The 13,086-nt window shown below is 47.5% G+C and overlaps 1 protein-coding gene across 2 annotated transcripts in view; it reads right to left on the bottom strand.

Moving 5' to 3' along the window:
- The window catches only part of MAT2B (methionine adenosyltransferase 2 non-catalytic beta subunit), a 56,387-nt gene extending 47,253 nt beyond the window's left edge, over positions 1-9,134 (bottom strand). Inside the window, exons 1-2 of one of the 2 annotated variants that reach the window (XM_077265975.1) lie at positions 8,544-8,735; positions 7,001-7,378 (exon numbers count right to left, since the gene is read on the bottom strand). In XM_077265975.1, coding sequence (XP_077122090.1) covers positions 7,001-7,039 — 39 coding nt within the window. In that variant the 5' untranslated portion in view covers positions 7,040-7,378; positions 8,544-8,735. Of the gene's footprint in view, positions 1-7,000; positions 7,379-8,543; positions 8,736-8,875 lie in introns of those variants that run through there. The other variant, XM_077265974.1, reaches the window with a different exon arrangement.
- Positions 9,135-13,086: the final 3,952 nt, after the last annotated feature.

Here is a 13,086-nt window from a genome sequence, read left to right as displayed (position 1 = left end):
TTATTTTCAGAGTGGTAGGTAGCTGCTTAGGCCGGGGACACACTTAACGTATAATAAAACGGTCCGAGAATCGCACAAATGTTTCAAAAACAGTGATCCGTGTGCAGTGCGAGGATGCGATTTCCTCGCATCAAATGATCCCTTTGACATCCGTGTGACATCCGTATGCCGAGATTTTCTCGCAGGCTTGCAAAACCGACATCTAATGGATTTATGTGCTCAAATGTTCGTTAAAACATATATACAGTATGTATGTATATATATATATATATATATATATATATATATATGTATATGTCATTGAGACACATATATATATATATATATATATTCTGTATTTATATTTAATTCAGCACTAGATATGTTAAAAGCCGCTAATTCAATTGCCGGCTTCTCATTTCTCCTGCCTAAACCCGACATGATATGAGACATGGTTTACATACAGTAAACCATCTCATATCCCCTTTTTTTTTGCATATTCCACACTACTGTTAGTAGTGTGTATGTGCAAAATTTCAGCGCTGTAGCTGCTAAAATAAAGGGTTAAATGGCGGAAAAAATTGGCGTGGGCTCCCGCACAATTTTCTCCGCCAGAGTGGTAAAGCCAGTGACTGACGGCAGATATTAATAGCCAGGAGAGGGTCCATGGTTATTGGCCCCCCCGTGGCTAAAAACATCTGCCCCCAGCCACCCCAGAAAAGGCACATCTGGAAGATGCGCCTATTCTGGCACTTGGCCACTCTCTTCCCATTCCCGTGTAGCGGTGGGATATGGGGTAATGAAGGGTTAATGCCACCTTGCTATTGTAAGGTGACATTAAGCCAGATTAATAATGGAGAGGCGTCAATTATGACACCTATCCATTATTAATCCAATTGTTTGAAAGAGTTAAAAAAAACATACACACATGATTTAAAAGTATTTTAATGAAATAAACACAGCGGTTGTTTTAATATTTTATTGCTCTCTCAATCCATTTGCAGGCCCTCGCTTGGCAAAACAATAAACCCACAATATACATACCTTCTGCTGACCCGTCACATCCCACGAGGTAATCCATCTGAAGGGGTTAAATTAATTTACAAGCAGGAGCCCTGCAAATGCAGCTGTGCTCGTGCTTGTAATTCCCCGGCGAATGAAGGAAATGTAGGTCATTGACCTACATTTCCTTCAGTCGCGGTGATGCGCCCCCTGGTGGATGTCCTCATATGACCTGGAGCGTGGGAAAAAGTTCCCAGGCTGCAGTTCATGAGAACATCCAGCAGGGGTGCATCACCGCGACTGAATGTAAGTATAGATCACTCTGCTTTCCTTTCAGCACCCGGGGATTACAGGCACGAGCGAGTGGTTTAGCGCAGCTCATGCCCAGGGCCGGCTCCAGGTTTTTGAGGGCCCCGGGCGAAAGAGTCTCAGTGGGCCCCCCCCCCCCCCCCCTTTAAAATATATCACGATTCATGATGCCCAGATACAGCGGAGAAATATAGGTATAGTACAATGCCAGATTTCACTTCTTACATGAGTGATAGCTATTGTAAATTCTGCAGTGTATATATACAGGGGAGAGGTACTGTGCAGTGTATATATACAGGAGGAGTGGTACTGTGCAGTGTATATATACAGGAGGAGCGGTACTGTGCAGTGTATATATACAGGAGGAGCGGTACTGTGCAGTGTATATATACAGGGGAGAGGTACTGTACAGTGTATATATACAGGAGGAGAGGTACTGTGCAGTGTATATATACAGGAGGAGCGGTACTGTGCAGTGTATACATACAGGGGAGAGGTACTGTACAGTGTATATATACAGGAGGAGTGGTACTGTGCAGTGTATATATACAGGAGGAGCGGTACTGTGCAGTGTATATATACAGGGGAGAGGTACTGTACAGTGTATATATACAGGAGGAGAGGTACTGTGCAGTGTATATATACAGGGGAGAGGTACTGTGCAGTGTATATATACAGGAGGAGCGGTACTGTGCAGTGTATATATACAGGGGAGAGGTACTGTACAGTGTATATATACAGGAGGAGAGGTACTGTGCAGTGTATATATACAGGGGAGAGGTACTGTGCAGTGTATATATACAGGAGGAGCGGTACTGTGCAGTGTATATATACAGGAGGAGAGGTACTGTGCGGTGTATATATAGAGGGGAGTGGTACTGTGCAGTGTATATATACAGGAGGAGTGGTACTGTGCGGTGTATATATACAGGAGGAGTGGTACTGTGCAGTCTATATACAGGACAGGAGCAGTGGTACTGTGCGGTGTATATATACAGGAGGAGTGGTACTGTGTAGTGTATATATACAGGAGGAGTGGTACTGTGCAGTGTATATATACAGGGGAGTGGTACTGTGCAGTGTATATATACAGGAGGAGTGGTACTGTACAGTGTATATATACAGGAGGAGAGGTACTGTGCAGTGTATATATACAGGAGGAGTGGTACTGTACAGTGTATATATACAGGAGTAGTGGAACTGTGCAGTGTATATATTCAGGAGGAGTGGTACTGTACAGTGTATATATACAGGAGGAGTGGAACTGTGCAGTGTATATATACAGGAGGAGTGGTACTGTGTAGTGTATATATACAGGAGCAGTGGTACTGTGCGGTGTATATATACAGGAGGAGTGGTACTGTGCAGTGTATATATACAGGGGAGTGGTACTGTGCAGTGTATATATACAGGAGGAGTGGTACTGTACAGTGTATATATACAGGAGGAGAGGTACTGTGCAGTGTATATATACAGGAGGAGTGGTACTGTACAGTGTATATATACAGGAGGAGTGGAACTGTGCAGTGTATATATACAGGAGGAGTGGTACTGTACAGTGTATATATACAGGAGGAGTGGTGCTATGCAGTGTATATATACAGGAGGAGTGGTACTGTGCAGTGTATATATACACAGGAGGAGTGGTACTGTACAGTGTATATATACAGGAGGAGTGGTGCTATGCAGTGTATATATACAGGAGGAGAGGTACTGTGCAGTGTATATATACAGGGGGAGTGGTACTGTGCAGTGTATATATACAGGACAGGAGGAGTGGTGCTGTGCAGTGTATATATACAGGACAGGAGGAGTGGTACTGTACAGTGTATATATACAGGAGGAGTGGTGCTATGCAGTGTATATATACAGGAGGAGTGGTACTGTGCAGTGTATATATACACAGGAGGAGTGGTACTGTGCAGTGTATATATACAGGAGGAGTGGTGCTATGCAGTGTATATATACAGGAGGAGTGGTACTGTACAGTGTATATATACAGGAGGAGAGGTACTGTGCAGTGTATATATACAGGACAGGAGGAGTGGTACTGTGCAGTGTATATATACAGGACAGGAGATATGGTAATGTGCAGTGTATATATACAGGAGGAGTGGTACTGTGCAGTGTATATATACAGGACAGGAGGAGTGGTACTGTGCAGTGTATATATACACAGGAACGGAGGAGCGGTACTGTGCAGTGTGTATATACAGGACAGGAGGAGTGGTACTGTGCAGTGTATATATACAGGACAGGAGGAGTGGTACTGTGCAGTGTATATATACAGGACAGGAGGAGTGGTACTGTGTAGTGTATATATACAGGACAGGAGTGGTACTGTACAGTGTATATATACAGGGGAGTGGTACTGTGCAGTGTATATATACAGGACAGGAGTGGTACTGTACAGTGTATATATACAGGGGAGAGGTACTGTGCAGTGTATATACTTCAACAGCCGCCCAGCCCAGGCCCCCAGCACCTGTCCTGTATATATATATATATTATATACACTGTATCTATACAGGCTGTGCTGGGGGCCTGGGCTGGGAGGCTGCTGTAGTATATATATATCAGCTGCAGCCGCCCAGCCCATGGCCGCCCCAGGTCACCCAGTCCCAGACTGTCAGAACATACAGCGATATAGCATTGCACTCACTCAGGTGCTGGTAGGAGCTCGGTCTCCTTGATAAGTTCAGGAGTGCACACAGTCAGGAGATTCAGAGCAGGAGAACTCTCTGCCCACAATGTCACGCTGGCTGTGTCCTTAATTAACCCCTATGTGTGCCTGGCCCTGCACTGACAGTGAGAAGATGCTTGTGCCAGCGCAAATTGAAAGGGTAGAAAGGGTTAAAGCAGCCAGATGGCTCTATGACTGTGTGAGTGGGCCCCCCTGTCTCGTCAGGGCCCCGGCAATTGCCCGGCTAGGCCGGGTGTTGACGCCGGCCCTGCTCATGCCTGTAATATTAGTTAACCCCTTCAGATGGATTACCTCGTGGGACGTGATAGGACATCAGAAGGTATGTATATTGTGTGTTTATTATTTTGCCAAGCGAGGGTGTTGCTGATGGATTGAGAGAGCAATAAATTATTAAAACAACCTGTTTGTTTCTTTCATTAAAATACTTTTTAATCATGTGTGTGTGTGTTTTTTAACCCTTTCAGACAAATGGATTAATAATGGATAGGTGTCATAATTGACACCTCTCCATTATTAATCTGGCTTAATGTCACCTTACAATAGCAAGGTGGCATTAACCCTTCATTACCCCATATCCCACCGCCACACGGGAGTTTGAAGAGAGTGGCCAAGTGCCAGAATAGGCGCATCTTTCAGATGTGCCTTTTCTGGGGTGGCTGGGGGCAGATGTTTTTAGCCACGGGGGGGCCAAAAACCATGGACCCTCTCCTGGCTATTAATATCTGCCGTCAGTCACTGGCTTTACCGCTCTGGCGGAGAAAATTGCGCGGGAGCCCACGCCAATTTTTTCCGCCATTTAACCCTTTATTTTAGCAGCTACAGCGCTGAAATTTTGCACATACACACTACTAACATTAGTAGTGTGGAATATGCAAAAAAAAGGGGATATGAGATGGTTTACTGTATGTAAACCATGTCTCATATCCTGTCGGGTTTGTGCAGGAGAAATGAAAAGCCGGCAATTGAATTACCGACTTTTCACTAACACCGCTGCGTATTTCTCGCAAGTCACACTGCTGGTCCGTGTGGAATCCGTATTTTTCTCGCACCCATAGACTTTCATTGGCGAGTCTCGGCCGAGCTACGCTGACAATCGCAGCCTGCTGCGAGTTCCCTCGGATCCGAAATACGGTGGAGAAAATATCGGATGATGGGAGCTGGACCATAGATTAACATTGGGCCGAGTGCTATGCGATTTTTTATCGCATAGCACTCGTCCGTATTACGGTCTAGTGTGACCCCGGCCTTAGAAGAACCCTTGGATGATGTTTTCTGGCACAAGGTTAGAGGAAGTAGGTTTTTTTATAAAGCTGGGAAATTTGCATCACCCAGCCTTTCCTATGACTATACATATAAAACACACACACATACATATAGGATAAGAAGGTGTTGGCTAACCAACCAGACATTGTGATAGTAGACAAGGATCAGAAGACAGCAATGATAATAGATGTGGCAGTGCCAAGTGACAGCAACATCAGAAAGAAGGAATATGAGAAGCTGGAGAAATACCAGGGCCTCAAAGGAGAACTGGAGAAGATGTGGAAGGTGAAGGCAGCAGTGATTCCAGTGGTGATAGGAGCCCTTGGAGCAGTGACCCATAACCTAAGTTGGAAGAATGGCTACAACAGATACCAGGAGCAACATCTGAGCTCTCTGTCCAGAAAAGAGCAATGCTGGGAACAACTAAGATCCTGCGCAGAACCCTCAAACTCCGAGGCCTCAGGTAGAGGACTTTTTATTTTTTTTTGACTAAAATACAGGCCTTTTACATTTCATCCTCAAAATGCTTACCTGTTCACAAGAACCATAATTTTATCCAGTGGTGCCCAAACTTTTACATGCCACTGTAGCATCCAATGCAATATGCAAATGATACTCAGCTCAAACTCTGCTACGAGCATGAGCCAAGTGTCATTTTACTGTGATCCGATCCTCTCACATGTGAGAAACGGGTCACAAGTGAGAAGAAGGAGAGATTATTCCATCTTCTACATTGCCTGTCGTGGTGACTATCGGACTGCACTCAGATGTCATCTGAGTGTAGCCCAATGTTTTGCACACACCCAGTAATTTGAATGGGTGCGCGCCGTACTATATACGCTGCAGATCGCAGCATACTGTGATTTTTTTCTCAAGTTGAATCGGCATTAGAAAAAAAACAAAACAAAACAAAAATTCATAGATCTGCTGTGCCTCATTGAAAAACACTGGTCAGATTTCAATTTGAGATTTTCTCGCATTGTACTCCTTTAGATTATACACCAATGTAAGCGAGCCCATATTCTGTACAGTACATGCTCTGGTTGCCATTTATCACCTCTACCATGCTAAGGGTATGTGCAAACGATGTCTTGAAAAAGAACTCCATAAAATGAACATAGCGCACAGCAATGCCAAAACCAAGTGTTGCACCTTGTGTCACTAAGGCTACTTTCACACTAGCGTCGTGCACTGCACGTCGCTATGCGTCGTTCTGGAGAAAAAACGCATCCTGCAAAAGTGCTTGCAGGATGCGTTTTTTCTCCATAGACGTGTATTAGCGACGCAGTGCAACGCATTGCCACAATTCGCAACCGTCGGCCGACGGTTGCGTCGGCACAAAAAAACGTTACATGTAACGTTTTTTTGTGCGTCGCAAGCGTCTTTTCCGACCGCGCATGCGCGGCCGGAACTCCGCCCCCGCCTCCCCGCACCTCACAATGGTGCAGCGGATGCGATGTAAAACAGCATCCGCTGCCCCCGTTGTGCGGCGCTTTCAACGCTAGCATCGATGCGCTGCAACGTCACATAGCGACGTGCAGTGCACGACGCTAGTGTGAAAGTAGCCTTAAGTGGTTAAAAGAAGCTGAACGCTCTCTATATGTCACAGAAGAAAGATGCCGCAAGAATGACAGCAATAGCCTAGAGAAGATACTACAGAAAAACATAGGCTTGTTCCTGAAGGGGCTTCGTCTTGGAAAACTCTGTATCCGAAGAACACCGTGTGCACATAGCCTTACTTACATAGGGAATCCGGATCTGACCCTCAAGGCTTATTGACATCACCGAGATTAGGTCCACAAGAAACCTCTGTCAGCCACAAACAGAGACTCGGATTCTGAGAAAACAGGGATGTCCAGGTCCATGTATCACATGGATGAAAATTCATCTGAATGGCCTTTAGGGTGAGAGGAGATGGACACAAGGCCCTGATGACGTGACAAACAGCCTATGGGCTCATTCATACGTCAGTCTTTCACAGATAGATCTAGTCCTTATGATAGAGCTGTTCACATATTTGATATTTCTTATGTCGGACCAAGCGGTTCATGAAAAATCGAGGAGACAGATTAGATATTGATCCAAGTGTAGTATCAAATTCCCCAGTGGAAGTCTATAGTTCTGCAAGAAAAAAAAAAAAATCAGACGGTACTTAGATGCCATCACAGATGTTTGATAGTAGATGCTGGAAAAACAACTTCTCCTTTACAGGAGAAGTGATGGAACTTGGACCAAAGTCTGAAAAGATTATGGCCAATGAAAGAAAGAAAAAGACATTCACATAATGTTGCCAAAAACTCAGGGCATACTGGGAGGCCACAAAGCCGCAGCAGGCGATATTTCATGACTACACCAATTCTCTACTGGCTTCAGTGGGGAAAGCTTCAGAATTGCACTAAGTGCATGGAAAGCATGGGGCTTGCATGTCATCCAATAATGTGGAATTACGTATTACAGCAGAGCGCCAATTATAAATGTGCCGAAGAAAGTGAAATTCACAGAGCTGCACTAGAAATACAACAGCATGCACGACGCATCCAGAAAAAAGCCGCCATCTAGTCCTGTTCAGTCATGTAGTGCATCATGTCCACACTGATTTACAAGGCCGAGGCTTGAGCCGAGTGCATCCCTCAGGTTGTCTGTACAGAAAAGAGCTGCATACATGCACAAACATTCTCCAGCACACGTCTGTAAAGTAACACATCTGCGCACATTCTGCAGCACACTCCTGTAAAGTGACACATCTGCACACATTCTGCAGCACACACATGTAATGTTACACATCTGCACACATTCTGCAGCACACACCTGTAACGTTACACATCTGCACACATTCTGCAGCACACACCTGTAACGTTACACATCTGCACACATTCTGCAGCACACACCTGTAACGTGACACATCTGCACACATTCTGCAGCACACACCTGTAACGTTACACATCTGCACACATTCTGCAGCACACACCTGTAACGTTACACATCTGCACACATTCTGCAGCACACACCTGTAACGTTACACATCTGCACACATTCTGCAGCACACACCAGTAACGTTACACATCTGCACACATTCTGCAGCACACACCTGTAACGTTACACATCTGCACACATTCTGCAGCACACACCTGTAACGTTACACATCTGCACACATTCTGCAGCACACACCTGTAACGTTACACATCTGCACACATTCTGCAGCACACACCTGTAACGTTACACATCTGCATACATTCTGCAGCACACACCTGCAGTTACACATCTGCACACATTCTGCAGCACACACCTGTAAAGTGACACATTGTAGAGTCCTTTATGTGCGTAGTCTTCCATCCAACACCAGTGACTACATCTACACTAGTAATTTCCGATAGAGCAGACCGACAGACAGACTCCCAGATAACAGGACGCCCCTCCATCACCAGCGCACCGATGCCGCCCGCAGCACTATGAGCAGCGCTGACATCCTGCACACACCACTTCCCGGAAAGAGGGGTGTGTCACAGCAGAGTGCGCCCTCCCCCCCCCCTAGCCGGGTACATAGTATAAGCCGCAGCGTGCATTACACCGGACGGGCAGTCACTAGGACTGAGGCCTGGGTAACATGTCCGTCCTTACCTGCACCAGCGCAACCCAGCCGGGGTAGTATCGGATCTGGTACTCGGGGTACCTGCCGTCCATAGCGCTGCACCGACACTCGTCCTCCGGGGCGCTCACTGCGGGAGGGAAGCCGCAGCTCCGTCCGCTCTCAGGCTCCTCTGACGTGTATGTGTCATGTGACATCCCAATCACGTGACGCAGCGCGCTGCCTGCCGGCCGTGTGTGAGGCGCCGCTACTGGAGGTTGTTGTCGCCACAACATTGCAGGGTTCCGCCTGTCCCACGGGCCGCAGCGCAGGGTGCAGGGCCGGCTCCAGGTTTTTGAGGGCCCCGGGCGAAAGAGTCTCAGTGGGCCCCCCCCCCCCCCCCCTTTAAAATATATCACGATTCATGATGCCCAGATACAGCGGAGAAATATAGGTATAGTACAATGCCAGATTTCACTTCTTACATGAGTGATAGCTATTGTAAATTCTGCAGTGTATATATACAGGGGAGAGGTACTGTGCAGTGTATATATACAGGAGGAGTGGTACTGTGCAGTGTATATATACAGGAGGAGCGGTACTGTGCAGTGTATATATACAGGAGGAGCGGTACTGTGCAGTGTATATATACAGGGGAGAGGTACTGTACAGTGTATATATACAGGAGGAGAGGTACTGTGCAGTGTATATATACAGGAGGAGCGGTACTGTGCAGTGTATACATACAGGGGAGAGGTACTGTGCGGTGTATATATAGAGGGGAGTGGTACTGTGCAGTGTATATATACAGGAGGAGTGGTACTGTGCGGTGTATATATACAGGAGGAGTGGTACTGTGCAGTCTATATACAGGACAGGAGCAGTGGTACTGTGCGGTGTATATATACAGGAGGAGTGGTACTGTGTAGTGTATATATACAGGAGGAGTGGTACTGTGCAGTGTATATATACAGGGGAGTGGTACTGTGCAGTGTATATATACAGGAGGAGTGGTACTGTACAGTGTATATATACAGGAGGAGAGGTACTGTGCAGTGTATATATACAGGAGGAGTGGTACTGTACAGTGTATATATACAGGAGTAGTGGAACTGTGCAGTGTATATATTCAGGAGGAGTGGTACTGTACAGTGTATATATACAGGAGGAGTGGAACTGTGCAGTGTATATATACAGGAGGAGTGGTACTGTGTAGTGTATATATACAGGAGCAGTGGTACTGTGCGGTGTATATATACAGGAGGAGTGGTACTGTGCAGTGTATATATACAGGGGAGTGGTACTGTGCAGTGTATATATACAGGAGGAGTGGTACTGTACAGTGTATATATACAGGAGGAGAGGTACTGTGCAGTGTATATATACAGGAGGAGTGGTACTGTACAGTGTATATATACAGGAGGAGTGGAACTGTGCAGTGTATATATACAGGAGGAGTGGTACTGTACAGTGTATATATACAGGAGGAGTGGTGCTATGCAGTGTATATATACAGGAGGAGTGGTACTGTGCAGTGTATATATACACAGGAGGAGTGGTACTGTACAGTGTATATATACAGGAGGAGTGGTGCTATGCAGTGTATATATACAGGAGGAGAGGTACTGTGCAGTGTATATATACAGGGGGAGTGGTACTGTGCAGTGTATATATACAGGACAGGAGGAGTGGTGCTGTGCAGTGTATATATACAGGACAGGAGGAGTGGTACTGTACAGTGTATATATACAGGAGGAGTGGTGCTATGCAGTGTATATATACAGGAGGAGTGGTACTGTGCAGTGTATATATACACAGGAGGAGTGGTACTGTGCAGTGTATATATACAGGAGGAGTGGTGCTATGCAGTGTATATATACAGGAGGAGTGGTACTGTACAGTGTATATATACAGGAGGAGAGGTACTGTGCAGTGTATATATACAGGACAGGAGGAGTGGTACTGTGCAGTGTATATATACAGGACAGGAGATATGGTAATGTGCAGTGTATATATACAGGAGGAGTGGTACTGTGCAGTGTATATATACAGGACAGGAGGAGTGGTACTGTGCAGTGTATATATACACAGGAACGGAGGAGCGGTACTGTGCAGTGTGTATATACAGGACAGGAGGAGTGGTACTGTGCAGTGTATATATACAGGACAGGAGGAGTGGTACTGTGCAGTGTATATATACAGGACAGGAGGAGTGGTACTGTGTAGTGTATATATACAGGACAGGAGTGGTACTGTACAGTGTATATATACAGGGGAGTGGTACTGTGCAGTGTATATATACAGGACAGGAGTGGTACTGTACAGTGTATATATACAGGGGAGAGGTACTGTGCAGTGTATATACTTCAACAGCCGCCCAGCCCAGGCCCCCAGCACCTGTCCTGTATATATATATATATTATATACACTGTATCTATACAGGCTGTGCTGGGGGCCTGGGCTGGGAGGCTGCTGTAGTATATATATATCAGCTGCAGCCGCCCAGCCCATGGCCGCCCCAGGTCACCCAGTCCCAGACTGTCAGAACATACAGCGATATAGCATTGCACTCACTCAGGTGCTGGTAGGAGCTCGGTCTCCTTGATAAGTTCAGGAGTGCACACAGTCAGGAGATTCAGAGCAGGAGAACTCTCTGCCCACAATGTCACGCTGGCTGTGTCCTTAATTAACCCCTATGTGTGCCTGGCCCTGCACTGACAGTGAGAAGATGCTTGTGCCAGCGCAAATTGAAAGGGTAGAAAGGGTTAAAGCAGCCAGATGGCTCTATGACTGTGTGAGTGGGCCCCCCTGTCTCGTCAGGGCCCCGGCAATTGCCCGGCTAGGCCGGGTGTTGACGCCGGCCCTGGCAGGGTGCTCACTTTAACCCCTTCCAGACCAGATTGGTTTTTCTCCCCTGTCTCAGGAGCCATTTCTTATTTTTCCACACAGCCATATGAGGGCTTGTGCTTTCTTGTAGCAGCTGTGATTAACAATTACTATATGATATATGTACTGAAAAATGGGGGGGAAAAAACAATATCTCCAGACTCCATTGTCTGTTTAGGGCATCTTTTGTTATTACTGTGTTCATTGTGAAATAAAAATTACATGTCACCAGGGGAGGTGATCTGGGGGGCCCGAGGACTAAGAGCAATGTACCCCTAGACCCTCTCTTACTGGGCAACAGGGGAGGCGTGGTGATTTGGGGGGGCCCGAGTACTAAGAGCCCTGTACCCCCAGACCCTCTCTTACTGGCAACAGGGGAGGAGTGGTGAGCTGGGGGGCCCGAGGACTAAGAGCACTGTACCCCTAGACCCTCTCTTACTGGCAACAGGGGAGGGGTGGTGAGCTGGGGGGCCCGAGGACTAGGAGCACTGTACCCCCAGACCCTCTTACTGGCAACAGGGGAGGAGTGGTGAGCTGGGGGCCCAAGGACTAGGAGCACTGTACCCCCCAGACCCTCTCTTACTGGCAACAGGGGAGGGGTGGTGAGCTGGGGGGCCCGAGGACTAGGAGCACTGTACCCCCAGACCCTCTCTTACTAGCAACAGGGGAGGGGTGGTGAGCTGGGGGGCCCGAGGACTAGGAGCACTGTACCCCCAGACCCTCTCTTACTGGCAACGGGAGGGGTGGTGAGCTGGGGGGCCCGAGGACTAGGAGCACTGTACTCCCAGACCCTCTCTTACTGGCAACAGGGGAGGGGTGGTGAGCTAGGGGGCCGAGGACTAGAGGCACTGTACCCCCAGACCCACTCTTACTGGCAACAGGGGAGGCGTGGTGATCTGGGGGGCCCAAGGACTAGCGGCACTGTACCCCCAGACCCTCTCTTCCTGGGCAACGGGAGGCATGGTGAGCTGGGGGGCCTGAGGACTTGGAGCACTGTACTCCCAGATCCTCTCTTACTGGGCAACAGGGGAGGCGTGGTGAGCTGGGGGGCACGAGGACTTGGAGCACTGTACCCCCAGACTCTCTCTTACTGAGCAACAGGGCTGGCAAGGTGAGCTGGGGGGCTGAGGACTAGGAGCATTGTACCCTCAGACCCTCTCTTACTGGGCAACAGGGGAGGAGTGGTGAGCAGGGGGGCCCAAGGACTAGCTGCACTGTACCCCCAGACCCTCTCTTAGGCTAGTTTCACATTTGCGTTTAAATCCGCAGCGTTTAAAACGCATCCGCAAGTGGTGGAAAAAACGCATATAAACGCGTACAAACGCGGCTTTTTCTGACGCATGCGTTGACGCATGCGGTTAAAAAAATGCCGCGCTTG

The sequence above is a fragment of the Ranitomeya variabilis genome, chromosome 5, assembly GCF_051348905.1.
Source record: "Ranitomeya variabilis isolate aRanVar5 chromosome 5, aRanVar5.hap1, whole genome shotgun sequence".
Taxonomy (NCBI): domain Eukaryota; kingdom Metazoa; phylum Chordata; class Amphibia; order Anura; family Dendrobatidae; genus Ranitomeya; species Ranitomeya variabilis.
This window is presented reverse-complemented; position numbering and strand designations above follow the sequence as displayed.